Raw genomic sequence first — 17,924 nt, 5'->3', positions numbered from 1 at the left:
GTGTTTTTGAAAAACTCACCTACATCATCAAGTTTGCAAACTATTTGTTTACCAATGAACTTGATTTATGTACCTTGTGTATATCAACACATACTCTTTTAAGTATGTTTTCCTTTTTCCTGATGACGTCAATGACCATGTGAGGCAACTGTTGGTCTTAAATAATCGCCGAAGGCGCAGTGTGATCCTGTGATCACGGCCATTGTTTGGCCAAAAAGCGTCATGGGCAGCACGAGCACAGAATAAACTTCTAAATTTTGGCACAGCTTACTAATGAAGTCTGTTGCATATATAAGAGATAAGAGAGATAAGAGAGAGAGAGAGATAAGAGATAAGAGAGAGAGATAAGAGAGAGAGAGATAAGAGAGAGAGAGATAAGAGAGAGAGAGATAAGAGAGAGAGAGATAAGAGAGAGAGAGAGAGAGAGAGAGAGAGAGAGACCCTCTGTTTCACCACTGCCACCCTCTGGCTCACCCATGCCACCCTCTGGCTCACCCATGCCACCCTCTAGTTCATCACTGTAGATTATGGGGGGAAAGCACACTTGCCCTGCCTCAACTGACATGAATGAATTAGGGGCTGATTAATGTGTCACTGAATTTGAACTTCCAGGCTGGCACCTGCTTCCTTATCTGTAATTGCTTTCTGTTGCAGTGTAATTTTTTTTTAACAGGACCTTTGTTGTATACTTGTAGCTATTCTCTGAGCCTGCTGTGAGGGTCAGAGCAGGGTCATAGAATAGTTGCAAATAGGCAACTGAACTCTGAAGGGGCCCCTCGGGAAGCACTACAGGGAATGGTTACTAATGATAAGATTGAACTTTTGCACCTGCTGAGTGCTTTCAGTTTTGCAAAAATCCAAATATCCAGCAGCATCCACAAAAAGTAATCCTTCCAGGCACTACAGGGAATGGTTACTAATGATAAGATTGAACTTTTGCACCTGCTGAGTGCTTTCAGTTTTGCAAATATCCAGCAGCATCCACAAAAAGTAATCCTTCCAGGCACTACAGGGAATGGTTACTAATGATAAGATTGAACTTTTGCACCTGCTGAGTGCTTTCAGTTTTGCAAAAATCCAAATATCCAGCAGCATCCACAAAAAGTAATCCTTCCAGGTCAAGATCCAAATCAAAGTGACCAGCACATGAAGAAAGCACTGAGAGGAGCCTGCTGGACAGGAACAGGAAGTTGGAGACTTTGGGGCACTTCCTTCCTCCCCTCCCCCCCCAAAATGGACTCCATGCAAAAACAAAGTGCAGGCAAATGTCAACCTGAGGAGTTATTCTGATAAAATTCATAACTTTCAAGGTTTATGCTGCCTGCTGGTGGATTTCTTGTGCGAAATTGCAAATTTTGCAATCTCGCAATTGCGAGATTGTTGCTGCCCCCCGCATCTACGTGTTCGCAAGTGTTTACTCCCGCGAAATTGTATAGTATTCTAGTTGGCAAGTGCGACCAAGCAAAAAATCCGCTTCGCACGGATTTACGAATTTTCGCGAGAGTTCGCGGATTGCGAATTTGCCGAAAATCCGCGAGCGGAACGGATTTTACGCCCATGCTTAACTGAAACCATGGAAATGTCATGCATAAGCAACCTGAAACTTGGCGCTATGATACTTTTTAGGTCGAGCCTAGTGCAGCAGTGTGCGCTGCTCTAGGCGAGGCTTCCTGTGAGCACTCCAAACTCCCTGAGACTTCTCCGTGTGGGTCTGGCAACACCCACACATTCCATTGGCCTTTGCGTGTGGCTTTCAATAATGAAAGCACGCAAATGACCAAAGACGGGTGCATGTCTCGCCTTTTCTCTAAACATTCACTTCCATGGCGTTTGGGTCTCGGGAGCGAGCAGCGGCATGCAGCATGGCAGCTGCATTCCTCCCTTGTTGTTGTTGAGCATGTTACTAATTAACACAGCATGGTTGCTTTCACTTTGCGGCCAAGCTTGTTTTTAGTTTCCATGGCTCTCACAGGCTCTGGGTCATTGTTCTGGTGGATGGAGCTGGTTTTAATTACATTTTCTTTTTATTATGGACGGCACCCAGGCACCGCACAGTAGCGTGACTATTTGCCTTTCTATTTCTGATTAATGTTAGTTAAAGCAATATGATTTTATGACACAGAATGCGCACCCTCAGGAAACGTATCTGAAGTTAATAATAATATTAGCAGTGTCTTAAGTTATCGGCCCTGTCACATGACTGTTACTTTTCTCAAGGTGCAGTCCTCATTTTGGAACCTGTATGCATGTTTGTGTCAGTCATTTCACTAATAATATTGTTATGTAGCGCTTCGTACCACTTTTCGACATTTCTTTGAACTGTAAATAACAAGCGTTACAATTATCCCATCGAATTAGACTCGAGTTGCCGACCACGGAAAGATGGACGGCTGGATGACCCGCTGATTTTAGCCACCAGATCTCAGTCGATGTCATCAAGCAATCAATCCTCATGGCCATTATCCCAACTGCAATTTCATGTTTGTCTCATTTCTGACTCCAGGTGTCCTTGCCGTCATGCTCGCCCCAGAGCCACACATCCCACACGCCACCCGCTACCTCTTCCATCTCACCCTACAGCCACAAAACCCCGGCACGCCACCCGCAGGCTCTTTCACATCTCTCTACTACCACAAATCCCCCAGCAAGCAGGCAGGCCACAAACAGCAGGGTTTGCTGGAGGGTGCAGGGTAGAGCCGGGGCCGCTCTGTTGGCTTCTTTTGCAACTACCACGCTTAGCTATTACAACCAAATGGCCGTAATTATTTCTAAGATATTATATACATGCCTTACAGCTGTGTGTGAAGCAATCACAACACGGTGTCGAGTCCGAGCAACTCCTTCGCCCGGTGCTTCGTGTAATCTAATGCAGGTTGGCAAAACTCAAAGTACATTTTCCGTCACAAAATGCTGGTAAGTTATTTGCGAGAACAACTGTCCTCTATATTCTCCCATACATGTCCTGAGCGCTGCATAGAGCAGTCCAGGCAGCAACAAGCTCTGCACTATTATTTTTTCTTTTTTTTGTGTTTCTAATGTTTCATATGTGACTCCAGGGCTGGTAATGACGTGAGAAGGTGAATGGCAGCACCAGAAGTCACTGGGGAGGGCGGTGTAGCTCGTTAGCAGATCTGTTTATTGTTTCCAATTATGTATAGATTTCCTTAATTGAGTGTTGTTTCTACAGCCATGTATCCCTGTGATACAGTTACATTATTTCTCCAGTCGCCAAAGAAACTTGCAATTAAGTGACATCCATTTTAATACTTAACTTCTCTACAACACTGCTTAAAAACAATGGCAAAGCCAATAGATCTGCCTAAACACTTCTAAGGTCCCAAAGGCGAGACTTATTGTCTATGCCAATGCTTGTTTAATGCACTTCGGCCACTGATTAAATTAGGTGTTGATAAGTGAAACGTGCGCAACCAAAAATTAAACAGCTGTTGTTTTAGTAACTGAAAGTGCAAATTGCTTACCAAAATCGTACAAGCAGCTGAGCACCGAATCCAGTGAGCTCTGGTGTGGGAGATCTAGATCACTTTTTCTCTTCATTTGGAGTTGGTACAGCTTTTCTGTTTAACGCACGTGCAACAAATGTCGAGGTTCGTCAGAGTTGCAATGTAATACTTATAGTCGAGTCGTGGTCATTATGGGCATTGAGGGGGGAGTGGTCGGGCATACGTCACGACGTTTTTGTACGTTCCATACAGGCAAGTTGGAGGAGGTTTGCCTGACACGGAAATGGCGGCCACTCGACTCAGTCTCGGACAGCAGTGACCTGGTAACACGGCACCCTATAACCTGACTAGGCAGTAAAACATATAATTAGTAAGGGTTTCCAGAGATTCTCAAATCCCTGTGTGCTGCTGCCACTATTAATGTCGCGCAACAGATGCCTACGCTCTTGGCGTGCAATAGTCGCCCCTTATCGTTTCCTGGTTTGCCAAAATGAATGCAACAAAAAGCAGGTGGACAGGCATGGTATGCTTGCCAGTGCTGGGCTCGCCAGTTGTACGTGCTCTGGTCATACGTCTCTGGCCGGTTTATCCAAAGACACACACTACAAGATGGTCGCTGTGATTACAACAAAAATAAAACGGGGGTCTGGTCATAAGGCTTTGCCCGATTTATCCAAAGACACGTACACTACAAGATGGTCGCTGTGATTACAATAAAAAATAATAAAACGGGGGTCTGTGAACAGTGAAGGTTTAACCCTGTCTTGGTTGCCGTCCTCACCAAAGATGGCTGCCCTCTGTGCGCTCAGCGAGTAGAAGCTGCAGCACCCACAGCACCGCTGTTCTTTGAGGAGGTGCAGGAGCTAGTCGTGTCCCGGCGAAGGACTCCCTGCATGACACTGCGTGGAGCCTCCACTGGGGGGCCGCTTTACTTGGTATGTTATTTTTGTCACACCCCCAGCATTAGCTGGCACCAAGGGGTCCTTTGCGGCATGACACTTTTGAGCATTGTGGTTCACCCTATTGAAAGCCCTCTGTTGCAAAAGGAAAGGGGAGCCCACTGTCTCGTGTGAGGTACAGCCTGCTTGAAAGGTAACCTGATAGTCTTTATGGTAATGTCCCGCACGTGGCTTGTCACAGAGAAGCTGCTGTCCCTCCTGTGTGGCATGCAGAACTGGGTTGGATGGTGCTGCACAGGGTAAAGCTCTATACGTTTGTGTATTAAGCTGTCATTCAAGTGGTTTCGTCAACTATTAGGTACCCCGATATATACAGTGACCGAACTGAACTTGTCAAATGTATAATTGGGGCAGTGATTTGGTCACCCGGCTTGATTTTTTTCAACTCGTATGAACTGTATTTCTTCATTTGGATTTTGGCTGACGTCCCCAGGCAAATGTATTCACGTTATATGGTAACTTGAGATCAGCTCTCTACTATATTTGTACTGTGATTAGATTAGACATTATGTACCCTGACTTATTGTCGTGTTCTGTGTAGTTGCCTGGCAGAGGCTGGTACTGTGCAACACGGAGCCCGTGCCAAGGCACTTTTGGTGCCGCAGTTGAAAGCGGCGCCTGTTTTGTTTTCCGGTATACGCCCTGCATTATTATGTCGGATTTACGAAACACACCCACCAGTGCTTGAGCTATATGTTGCCTTTTGCTGTCACAGTCGTTGCACGTGTCTTAGGGGATAGTTTTTCCTCTTAAAGCTATATGTATGACGGGCTCGCTGGATCCTTGCTAACTGTAGTGAAGCTAACAAACTGCATTCTAAGTGAATCCATTCAATTCCGTTGTGGAGCCCATGATTACAGGTGCAAGCTTTCGCTGAGATAGGGTTCGGTCTAGGTCCCAGAGGGTCAATTTGTATTACTTGTTAAGTCCGTGCATAACATCTAGTAGCGCACTTTCTTAGCTTTTGCCTTTATCTAATTGTTTTGATGATTTTATGAAGTTCAATTTTTTAGTATTTCTTGCCATTCTGTTGCTCTGTTTATCCTGTTTATCCTATACCAGATGAATGATTGATTTTATGGATTGCAGGCGACTCGGTTATAAACTTTCTGATGCTAATAAGCACAACTAATCATATGTTAGCTAAAGCATACAGCATGTGGCACTTTATAATTTATCTCTCTGTTTCCATGACACACTTATTCATGAAATACCATCAGTCTGACGCATCCCACTGGAACTATTACAGACCGAGAATTTTGTAATCATAGGATCAAAAGCTTAAGTTTAGTGGTTTAATAATTCCCTCCCACTTTATATCCCATTTCAGATGTATTCATTTGACATGAGTGTAATATTTTTGCTTTCTAATTTTTATTGGTTTTATGAATGTGTGATTTAAGGTTAAAACCCCTTTGGTGCTAAGGTAATTGCAGATTATATATGCAATTTCCATTGAAATGAATGGCAACTCCATGACGAGTTACCCTTGTCATTAGCATCCAAGTGGTTAAGTAATCGAACTTTATTCATTCATGAAATGTCTCATAGCAGGAATCACTGGGTCTGACTCTAAACTAGAGCACCCACTTGGGTGCAATGGAGTGGGAGATCTTCCTGAAGCAGCAGTTTGAGACAGACAGGACTAGAAATGTCCTCCCCTTGAAAAACAGAAACTACAGTCCCACTCCTCACCCGTATCATCCACCAAACAACAGTGCCCAGAAGACTAACCTACATCTCCTTGTGTATCCAAAGACCTCCTGGGCTTTCGAAAGGTAGCCTAGTCTCTCCCTCCTCACTTCAGTATCTTGGTCTCCTCCCTCCAGCTACAGGTATATGGGCAATATTCTTCCACTGTTTGGGAGGCTATCCTCACCCTCATCCTGTGTCATGTTAAACCATGGGACATCCAAATGAATCCTGTTTTGCTATGGTAATCACTAGTGTGTGACCATAATGGGTAAATCTCAAAATACTTCAGTTCAAGCACTTACAGAATCTCCTTTTTGATTTTTGCATTATTTAGGCTTTATATTCTCTCCATGCTGCATCATTCAAGCGCAGCCTAAAGCTCTTGATATTCCCTTGTATGTGCTTCCAGCCACTATTTTACGCTTAGAAATCTGAGCTGATTAGCTGTCTGTCCTGAAGCAGTGGTCTACCAGTAGTCTGATGGTGAACAAATTGTTCTCCTAATTCTAGGGTCTTTCCAAACGTACCTAATCTAGTGTTATCTCCCATGCAAATAATGTTTCCTTCTACAGTTTTGCATCCTCAAAGATAATGCGATCTCAAAATTCTGTTCCTAAAACACTACTTGAAAATTGTGATCTTGACTTAAAACTTCTAATTGTCCTCTATCATTTTTCTGTGTATAACCCTCTCTGTACTTTTCATCCTCTGCATGCTTCCTTTCTCTAAGTGCAGACTACTCTTTCAATTTTGCATTAAGCTCTATTTTTGTATTTCTGTAAATTCCCCACACCTCTTTTCAGAGATCGTAACCCATCCTCCTTGAATCATACCCTGAAACCTAACAATACCCAATCTCTTGCTCATTTACTATCCCACAAATCCTCTGCATGACTTCACATACCTCCCAAATAATGAACTCAGTTAGGTCCTTCTAATTTAATCCTGGCACAATGACACTGAGAGAGACACTAGAGTGGGTGCATGGAACGGTCTCATTCAGAGCACAATACTAATCCCAATAACCATCAACAACCACCGTATTGTTCACTAACTTTGTGGGTTCCAGACCAGTGTGCGGCCTGGCATAAAGCACTTCAATGCCTCCTCAGGAGTAGTAAGTTCTAGAAAATTGCAATGAAATTTTGTGTAGCACTAACCAATTGGTGATAGACACCCAAGCTTGGAACACTTCAAACCCAAAAGCCGAGACCAATTCGTAATAAACAAGCATTGGCATAGCCAAAAGGTCTCGCCTTTGGGACCTTATAACTGTTTATCCATGTAACAGTTAATGTTGTTGCACCAAGGATATTGTGCTGGATAACTAAACACTTATAAAGTCCCAAAGGCGAGACCTATTGGCTTTACCAATGCTTGTTTTTATTTGGTGCGACCCCAGTCGCTGGGGGCGCCATAAAAAGTTTTTGTCTTAGACTTTTGTTAACTACTAGAAAAGGAACAACCCTTGCTCAAGACCTTGTCAACTAAACCGCATACCAAATGAGCGGCGTGAGCACTTCCTCTGAAATGCAATGGTTTATGACTGGTCGTCCCAAATTGTATGAAAGAAGCCATTGAAAAAGCGTTGAACTTTTTTTCATGAGACCAGTTATCCGAGGAAGAGTTTGCATTCTAAAAACACATTAAAATGTTATTTTAAAAAGCACTCAAATTTGAACATATTTTAGAAGTGCGCCTGAAGTTTTCAGCAAAATGTTTGAGACTACTACATTTACATTTGCTGTCTAAAGGGCATGTGTTGTAAGTGTGTTTTGCTTCAAAGCGCTCAACATACATTTGAGGGCATGTTTTTTTTAACTCTTTTTATTGAAAACAAAGGAAGACATTACAGAACAGAAAAATTAAATCTCAGGTGAGCACATTGCATTTCCGACACATGAGGAATCGTGGCACAATTACATATGACAACGTATAGTACAGGGATCATAGGGAGTCCTGTGTCTCCGGGATCGGTACCTGCGTAAGTGGTTCACAGATCTCCCCCCTATAACTATTCCATGTTGTGGAGAAGTGTGGCTCACTGGTTAGAGGAGGCAGACCCTGATGCCGAGGTCAGACCAGGGTTCAATTCCCGACGCGGCAGGGTCTTGAGCTCAAAATGTCCACGGACTCGATAATTCTCGCCTCGGTGCCTACTCGAATCATGGGTTCACACTCTGCAACTCTGGGCAATAGCTTGCTTAATCTCCACTACGGCCCCACTGCGATGGGATGCCTGGTCTTCACCTTGGGGATGCTCAGTAGGGGCTATCTCGCAGGGAAAGGCAGGCCGGGTTCCCAAAGCAAGCGCTAAGAGACCTGTAGGTGATTTGGCGTTATATAAATCGAAATTAACATAACATAACCATGTGTTCCAAATTTTACCCCACTTCCCAGGGCAGCCCCTGGCCACATACACTGCTTTTTCTCTAATCATGCACCAGTCAAGGTCCTCCACCCATTTGGTGACTCGGGGCGGCTGACTAGTTCCCCAGAGCTGAGCTATATTTAGTTAAGCCACCATATATGCCAGCGTCACCCACCGCTTCTGGTACACATTCAAATCTGTGGGCTCCCACACATTCAACAAACACCTCCGGGCCTCCGGTCGCATCACCACCCCCATAGCTCCTCCCAGCTCTTCGTGGATCTTCGTCCAATACGACTGTATCTCAACACAATGCCAGAGAGTATGCATTAGAGTGCCAATTTCTCCACACTTTCTCCTACACTCTCCGCTCTCAGCTCACCCCATTCGCACCAAACGGGGTCCCGTTATATAGGACCTATGAAGTATCTTCAGTTGCACCAGCCGAAGCCGCATCTGGATGGCAATTACCTTCGGGAGGAAGCCGCCTCCGTCCACTGCTCATCATCCAGTTCAAACCCATCCGCACTCCATTGAGCTCTAATCCGCATTAGCGGATTCTCCATGTTCTTGATCAGTTTCCTGTATATCAGGGAGATGGTTTTTTGGGGGATGAATCCATCTAGTACTCTGTCGTCCAAGGGCGACGCCTCCGGGAGCACCGTGCCTTTAGGGATGTGAGTGACAAGGGCGTGTCTCACTTGTCGATAACGATAGTATTCGTTATCGCGCAAACTATATTGTTTTTTAAGGGACTCAAAGGTGTGCACTGTGTCTTTCCCCCACACATCTTTTATTTGGGCAATTCCGATAAGATCCCACCTATCGAACCCCTTTGATTTCCACAGACTGCCCAGCTGCTCCGAATTTAGCAGGGGAGTGGCCAGTGTTAATTTACCTACCCACCCCAGACCTTTAGTAGCTGCGTGCCACACCTGAATCACATGCGTGGTTGGGCCGGTCAATGGAATCCTCCCGTGCCTGGAGTACAGGGCTCTCTCTATCACACCCCCCGGGGCCTGGCCCCAGTCCATAGCATAACCCTGATCACCGGGGAGTCTATTAGAGGGGATGTTTTAATCCAAAATGCCCCCTCGCCTACCACATTAAACACTCTGAAAAATATGCAAGAACCAACACAACACATGGAAGAACACTGTTCAACATGTGTATGACAGTTTTGGGTGCAACATCTGCTAGGGATGCAAGGGTATAACACAAAGTATCAGAGCACAAATGTTATGCAGCTGTCATGCAGCTAGAGTGCTCAAACTGTTGGGGCATAGCTATGCAGACGGGGCAAATGTATCAAATCGTTGCAGTAGTCCCGATCTAAGGATTTCTATCTGCTGTGGAATTCTGCACCCAATCTTCGGAAAATTAGATTGTGTAATTACAATTTCTATTTACATAGCACGTACTACTCCTGTCGAGGGGTTGAAGCGCTTTAGGGTCGAGTGGTTAGTGGTTATTGTTGAATATTGTGATTAGTAATGAGAACAAGAAAAAAGTGCCTGCATTTACTCTAGTTACTTTGTGACTTAGCTTCCCGTACAGCTTGCTGTTGCAGAGCAATTGAACCGCTCTTCCATTAGACGATGGGGTTACTTCATCACATGTATCTAAATGGCATAGTCCAATGTCCAGTGGTAGCTATCACTTGTGTAACAAGTACAGTGACGGCTAGGCCCAGCCAGGACTGTGGGGAACTCGATGAACCCTGTTTGACTGTTTAACATGCCCATTCCCTTCCAGGGTGGGCAGGCATTCGCCGTTTACTCGGACGCTTTAGGTTGACCTTGAAGTACTACACGACTCATCCTGGAGTTCTTCAAATGCAAAAAATACCTATCCAGAACAACAGGGAGACATACTTCAGAAAATCTCATCACTGTCTCACATTTTCTCCCAGTAGGAAGCTAATTTACTAATGACGTATGCTTATTGTGTCCGTCTTCCGTCTGTTACAGAGTGCATAGTTTACATTAACCAGATGGACGGCTGGCAACGGTGTATGTCCTTGGTCAGTTCCTCTCTTATCCATATGTACGCCTGCACACATTTTAGCCAATTTGCCCTGAAGTCCGAGGCTGGTCCCACCCACTAAGCCCCAGGAGAAAGCTCTCCAGGTAAGCTCACATCCTCTGAATTTTCACACCTGATTGGTAGCTGAAGCCTGTCTAACACCCTCAGCAGGAAGGGGTCCAGAATTAACTTGAAGTCACAGAGTGTAATTACTAGTGCGGAGGAGTTTAAAACCTGGTGCCCTGCATTGGGAAACAACCTTTACAACGCAACTTTTACACCGCACTACCATTACAACGAAACTTTTACAACGCAACATCCATTACATCGCATGCCATTACAACGCCTGACCCTACAACGCATACCATTACAACGCATAGTACCCTTACACTATCCAACACTTACCCTACTGTTGCACCCCCTGGAGTTAGAATAGTAATTTTTACCCCTACACTATCCAACACTTACCCTACTGTTGCACCCCCCTGGAGTTAGAATAGTGCTTTTTAATCCTACATTATCCAACACTTACCGTACTGTTGCACCACCCTGGAGTTAGAATAGTCATTTTTACCCCTACACTATCCAATACTTACGATACATACAATTTAATGTTATGCGTGTAATGGTATGCGTTGTAAAGGTAGTAATTCTCGATTGATCTTTATTTCGGCCCTACATGGCCATAAAAGATTTGCATAGCAAACACATTTCATTTACAAAGTGCATATCAAAAAACATTTTTAGAACAACTAACAATTGTTGCTGATAAAATCAAAACGGTTTAAAAGAGACAAAAATAAAAACATGGCGGCATACCTGGCTAGAGATACATTTGGACAAGGAGCTGGAAAGTGAACCATAAAAATACATACTATCAAACCACTGAACAAGTAAAACCAAATGGGCAAGTGGTATACAACATTGACCTTATAGCTTTAGGCCTTTTTTCCTGAGCACAAAGTGGATGGAAAGCAAGAATCTACTGACACTAAATACTATTGTTCGAGTTGTGTCAGATTTTATCATTCTTAGTGCCGTCTTACATGACCTTATTCCCAAAAGATTGCATAAAGGTTTGATCCACTTTCTTCTGGCCAACACATAGGCTGGGCAGAAGAGAAGGATATTCTGGTCATCCTCCTTGAGATTGCCCTCGCACATAGTACAGGTTTCGCTGGTCGTTGTATCATCAACATTACCCCTTCTAGACCAGCGTGCCAGGGTTGAGTTGGTCAAAACGTTACCATATCTTAGTTTCATGAATAGGGGTTTGGCTAGCAGGGCCTCAACTTCATCAAGGAAATTCTCAAAAAGAGGCTCATCCTTGAAGTTTACAAAGTTGTTTACTAAAGCCCCGCCACTATTTCCATCAGTTACTTGGTTGTTAATAAAACCCTAAAAAGCCGTTTTCACAATTTGTTTTGAATTGTACGGTAACCTTTCCGGATTCTCCCAAAATTGAGATAAACCTATTTTGTTAAACCATAATCTAACATGTTTTAGCCATATATTAGTGTTCAATAGATCCAAACACATTACCTCTTTTAACCCATTCCTATAGTCAAGCAGTTCTGGTGTTTGCGAGAGTCTCACCCAAAACATTAGGGGCCGAACAATAGTGTGGTGGAATGGAATGCATTGTAAAGGTAGTTTTAAAAATTTCGTTGTAATGGAATGCTTTGTAATGGATGTTGCATTGTAAAAAATGCGTTGTAAAGGTATGCGTTGTAAAAGTGTGCGTTCTAACGTCATACATCCCCTGCATTGTGCTGCATGTAGCCCATATCAATCGTCATTTAAATTGAAAATAGTATATAACTTTCTCTCTGCTTGAATGTGGCGTACATTCAAAGATAGCATGCTTATCATCTAATAATCCTCCGGTGGATTGTGAACGCGATGCATTGCGCCCCGTCCCTTTGTGAGCGGAAACCCTTTTCATCGGTCAGTTCGTGAGTGCGGATTGTAATTTAAAAACCGTCCCCACCCGCATACGGGTTAATCATCATAGGTGTCTTGCCTCTCTGAAGTGGAAATTGGGTTGCCATCTCGACTGCATGTTTTTTCAGTGCCAGTAATAACAAGTTTAACGAGGAAAGGAGGTTGCAGGGGGAGAGGAGAGGGGGCATGCGCTGGTTTCCCTTGCGGGAGCGAGCAGGAACCATCTGTTAATTACTAACAGATGGTTTTGAAAGCTCGCTCCCGCAAGGGAATCGCTAAACGTGCACGCGTTGCCATTGAAAGCAATGCAACGCGTGCACGTATTTGGCCTCAAAAACAAATCGATTGCAAAAGGTCTTTTTTCCTCAGCAGTGCATGCGAGACCTAAAAGTAGGTGTGGAAAAAATTAGCTCAGGCAATGCACATCAATGTTATTTCATTATAAGAAGGACAGTCACAATCTTATCTTGCCCTCCTTCACAGTCATTAGTGAGGTAAAAACATAACTGTGTATTTATATATGGATGTGCACAGTGCATATGTTCATAGATAAACAACATGCGTGGGTTTAAGATCTATATAATCGTGTTCTGTTTTAATTGGTGCCCTGAACAGGTTTTGACAGTTTGAGCACTATAAAAAATTTAATTCGATAGTATCCCAAACCAAAAAATGCAAAGAGAATCAAATTATTTCACTAATATAAATCACCTGTTTCTTTTCCACCTATTGAGGAGTTAACCCAATGAATGATGCAAAATGACATTTTAAAATTAGGCACACACTTCTTGATGCATTAAAACCCGCATATTTCAAATATGTAAATGTTCTGCCTTGAAAGTTGCCATACTTGGATGCTAAAGATATGAGAGATGGGTTTGAATTGCTGCGCGACGTGCCAGTGGCACCCCACACCAGTCCATTTTAGAATCGCTGATCACTGTTTCAAATCTGTTGTATTTTTGGAAACAAGTGCCTGTCCATACACGAGCTTCACAATTGTTCAGCCAGCAAACAGTGTGAAACGACGTGGCCCAATACTTGGGCATTTACCATAAATTATTAATTGGGGCCCGAGCCTCACAAGTACGTTTAACCTGCCACCTATGATGCTATTGCTAATTTTATGGCACACTGCAGTGCCCTGTCGCACTCTGCAGCCCTGTCCGAATTAGGTTCAAAGCTGTGCTTATATGCTAACCCGTGTCATTGGGAGGAGAGCGAAGAATACAATTAAGGTTTACCTTGATTATTTACTGTTCTCTCCCTGAGTGTAATGTAATTACTATTTCCTTTGAATAGATATGTTCACTGTTTCCGTTGTTGGGTATGATGTTGCGCTGTGGTGGATTTGTCAAAACAAATACAGGAGTGGTGGCTTTGTCCAATTTGGTGAAACTTGCAAGCTTGCACACTTATTAGGAGTCTCTTATTGTGCAAGTATCTGCACAATAGTTTGAGCACACCCACTAGTGTTAATAGTTATACCTCAGTTATGTAATGATCTTTCACACCATGGTAAAAATCTTAAGAACAATAGAATCCTTTTTTTTTCATGTTTGTTTTTCTTCAATTTATTTAATATAAGATGTATATAAAACTACAAATGCGCCTACCACCAATAGGTTTTGTTGCAGAAAATAATTTCCATGGAACTTTTTCAGGGCTAGAAGCAATTAAAACCATTTATACATATTGTTACAGAATACCCAAAAGACATAGTCACCCATGTTCACCGGACACTCCTTCCAAAATTAGTGATATAATACGGAAAAAGAAGGCAAAAGCAATTTAGTGCATTTCAGCATGGTGCATGCCATAAGAGAGTTGTGTATGAAAGTATCCGAACATTTAACTAATGGAGAGAGAACCCACTGGTTGGTCGAGTCACTTGTTTTTGACTGTCAATCTCGTACCCCAACCTACCAAGATGGGAATCCTTACTCTTTTTTTTAAAAAGGACTCTCGCCCACTAGGAATTATCAAAAGCATGCTTCATCATCAAGTCTTCACCCAAGAGACTGGTTGGGCTTAACCTTTTAAATCAAGGAAGCTCGTGATAATCTCATGGTGGATTCTGTAAATTTGAAATTGCCTTGTGGTCCCCTATTTAGATTTAATGAATTACAGGGCACGAGGGGAAAGTTAAAAACACTAGTGGTGCTAAGGAAGCAGATACGTGTTCCCCAGCATCCAAATTAAGGTCTACATGTTTCAGCCACCGGTTACAGCCCTCTGTACACTTTTGTTTACTGTTTTAGATTACTGTATTAATGATATCATCTAAATCATACAACAGAAGTCAGTTGGTTCTTCAGAAGATTTTTCTTTTCAGGTTTTCTCAGATATGACTAACTTCAGCCAGGAAGAGAAAATACTTCAGAAACATGCTGGATCCTTTCAAAGCAGATGGGGCCCAGTCTGAGCTTGTAAAGAACTTTCAGCTTAAATTCCTGAACAAGTGTGGCTTCCAGGTCTTTACCTCAGTTGAGCTGGCACAATACTTTTTAAAAACAGCACATAAAGTGCAAGCTGGCTAGTTTGATAACTTATTGCTGACTGCTGAAAACTGTTTATATTCACTAGTTTGGTACTTTTTTAAAGTTAAGTCCAGTTTTTGTCAAATTTTCCTGGACGATTGATGTTTGTGTACAGTATGTTGGTCTTTTCCTTTTTTCTTTTCTTCCTTTTTTTTTTTTGACTTTGAAATTTGCTCCCTTCCCCTTGGCAGGCGCTTTGGTGCAATTCAATGGCACTTTACAATATAGGGAGGTCTCTCACTCCCTTGGGGTTTGGACAGACACTACCCCGGGCGGAGTAGTAGGAGAAGAAAGGGGAAGAAGGGGGTGAAGAGACTGGTCGTTGGTGCACAAAAGGGATTGCATAGAAACATGGTAGTTTTCTATAGGTTATTGTTTGTGTGATTCTATGTCAGGATCGGAGGCAAGGATTATGCTAATTCTTCCTTCGCTTTATTATCATTTCAACAGACGCCATTAACATTAATGAGAAGGAAAAACTCTTCCACTGAACACCAGGGAAAACATCAACAATTCATGAGTCCCTTTTCACTGTCCATGATGTGAAGACCCATAAAGTCCTTCCTCACTGACTGGGCCTCCTCTTTCTTCACTGCTTTGCAGCCAGTTAAGTGTAATTTTGCTTGCTCCTCGTTCGTGAGTGTGTTATGTTAGAGTTCGGTTTTGGCGCAGTGTATTACACCTGCAGACGGTAGCGCGACTTCACTGTATGCCATGCCTTTGTGATTCCTGGTAATTTTTTCTTTCAGAGCCCAACAGCCAGCTGCTGAAATGCTAGTGCGCTCCTCACGTGGCCAGGGCCCGAATTCAGTTGAAGCATCATTGCACCCGCTAGGTGTCACTGCTGTGTGTGTCTCGCTGGCTCCTGTTAGCGGGTCTCAATTTTCCTCTGGAGGCCACACTGCAGGAACCGCAAGCCACCAAAGACTTGTTCCTTGTCAGAGTGATGACCAGGCCTTCCCCGGGTCTGTAACTAACTGCACACACTTCTTGACGCCCCGGCAAGGGTCTGTATCACAGGCACTGCCCGAGTTGACACCTTTTAGGCAAGATTCAGCACCAGTTTTATTTGTTAGGAGTTTGGCACGGCCAGACAGCGGAGCCCTATTCACTCATAGAGTGCGCTCCATGCATTGAGATTGGTGCATCCCTATTGTGTGCCTCAGGCTCACCCACACTTAGGCTGGGTCTCCCCGCTGGGTCTCCCCAGCCCTCGCTGATTTGTGCAGCCCTGCACCCATGAATTTGTGCTGTTTCCCTCCTGGGTGATTACTTGCCTCACTTGCCTCACTTGCCCCTCTCCTTTGTCCTTCCCTCATGGAGGCCCTTGATGGCACATACGAGGAGGAGGATCCCCTTGCTTACCTGCAATGGGATGAAGACTTCTATTAGGTGGTAGATACCTCAATCTACAGGGCGGTTAATGAGGTGGTAGGCCCCATGCAAGAGCGTCTCTCAGGCAGGATTGCACAGGGGTGCGCTAAATTGTCTAAGGCCCAAGGGGTACCCCCCCCAGCAGAGACAGCTGGGGACCGTCTTCCCCCCCCCCCACTAGAAAGTGCAAGGAAGGGGTGGACAAGGACACGTTTGCACGCCTCACGCACAACTTCCTCGCCAAATCGGCTACTGACTCCCCCGCATCCCCTGCAGTTACCCAACCCTTACGCCCCGATGCCCCAGGATGATGAATCTAGAGAAAGAGGCCTGGGGCTGTCTCAGGGCGGAGTACCCACGCCCCATCCTGGAAGGCAAAGTCGCCCTTACCCCGAGATAGACACTAAAATGGCCACCTTCCTGACAAAATATATGAAGGACCCTAGGAAGGGCATAGAAAACTCTTGGCGTTCATGCCAAGATAAGCTAGCAGAGGAGGCCAAGGTTGCAGAGTCCCTGATCTCCCCGGAGGTACTTTCCAACTGGGCCCAGCGTACCGTTCTCTTCATGGGTAAAGCCAACTGTGCGCTCTCAATGGAGCGTCGCCGCTCCTTGCTCATCAAACTGTACCCCAAGCTGGGGGACTTGGCGTCCTCAGAACCGAGCGCAGTAGCACTAGGGGGCCTTTTTGGTGACCCCTTCGTCAAGGAGCTGGGAAAGTTTGTGGTGACCTTTACCTCTTTAGATAAGGCGCAGTCCAGCATCAAGAGAATCTTTAGCCCTCAGGTTTTCCATGGGGCCGGCCAAGGCAGGAGCTGCTTGTTTCGGCTGGGCGTCGTACCAGAATCCCAACAAGGGACAAGGCAGACACTACCAAACGAATGCAAACTTCACCAACTTCTACCCCACAAAAGACTAGCGCTTACGAGGTCATGCAGGTGGCGGCAACTCCAACGGTGACTGTTCTTCCCTCTGCTCAAATCCCAAAGGGGTGCAATTGGTTGGGTTTCTGGATCCTTGAGCCTCCCTCACCTCGGACCCGTGGGTTCTGCAGAGAGTGCAGGGTTTCCACATAGAGTTCTACGACCCCCCCCGGCAGGTGTCACACCCTCGCCCCATCTGTTTCTCAGTACGCAATAGGGAGGTCTCCTTGCTTCACCGCTAGGGGGCCATCTGTCAATCAGCACTGCATTGCGATGGTTTCCTCAGCAAAAATTTTCTCGAAGACTAATCCGATGGCGGCCGTCACCCGGTTATCAACCTCCTGGAGTTTAACGAGTAGCTGTCGTACCGGCACTTCAAAATGTAATGGATTCATGTCCTACGGGACGTTCTCCTCCCATCGGACTGGATGGTGCAGCTGGATCTGAAGGACGCCTTCCTGGTGGTTCCGATACCCCCCCTGCCGCCTTACCGTCGGTTCCTACAGTTCTGTTGGAGGGAGCACATTTTCCAGTTCACCACGCTCCCCTTCGGCCTGTCCTCGGCACCGTGGTGCTTCACCAAGGTGCTCCATCCAGCAGTGGAGTTTCTCAGAGGCCTGGGCATGCTCATG

General features: G+C 44.7%; 2 protein-coding genes across 4 annotated transcripts in view; one reads left to right on the top strand and one right to left on the bottom strand.

Moving 5' to 3' along the window:
- The window catches only part of FSAF1 (40S small subunit processome assembly factor 1), a 201,014-nt gene extending 197,344 nt beyond the window's left edge, over positions 1–3,670 (bottom strand). The window contains exon 1 of the mRNA XM_078649087.1: positions 3,480–3,670. Within this exon, the coding sequence (XP_078505213.1) occupies positions 3,480–3,555 (76 nt within the window). The 5' untranslated portion in view covers positions 3,556–3,670. The remainder of the gene's footprint in view (positions 1–3,479) is intronic.
- Positions 3,671–4,227: 557 nt separating this feature from the next.
- GNPAT (glyceronephosphate O-acyltransferase) overlaps positions 4,228–17,924 on the top strand; it is a 555,169-nt gene continuing 541,472 nt past the window's right edge. Inside the window, exon 1 of one of the 3 annotated variants that reach the window (XM_078649084.1) lies at positions 4,228–4,396. In XM_078649084.1, coding sequence (XP_078505210.1) covers positions 4,355–4,396 — 42 coding nt within the window. In that variant the 5' untranslated portion in view covers positions 4,228–4,354. Of the gene's footprint in view, positions 4,397–4,427; positions 4,554–4,602; positions 4,660–17,924 lie in introns of those variants that run through there. The other 2 variants (XM_078649086.1, XM_078649085.1) reach the window with 2 other exon arrangements.

This window comes from Lissotriton helveticus, chromosome 6 (genome assembly GCF_964261635.1).
Source record: "Lissotriton helveticus chromosome 6, aLisHel1.1, whole genome shotgun sequence".
Lineage (NCBI taxonomy): Eukaryota > Metazoa > Chordata > Amphibia > Caudata > Salamandridae > Lissotriton > Lissotriton helveticus.
Note: the sequence above shows the minus strand (reverse complement) of the source record. Positions and strands in the feature narration are given on the sequence as shown.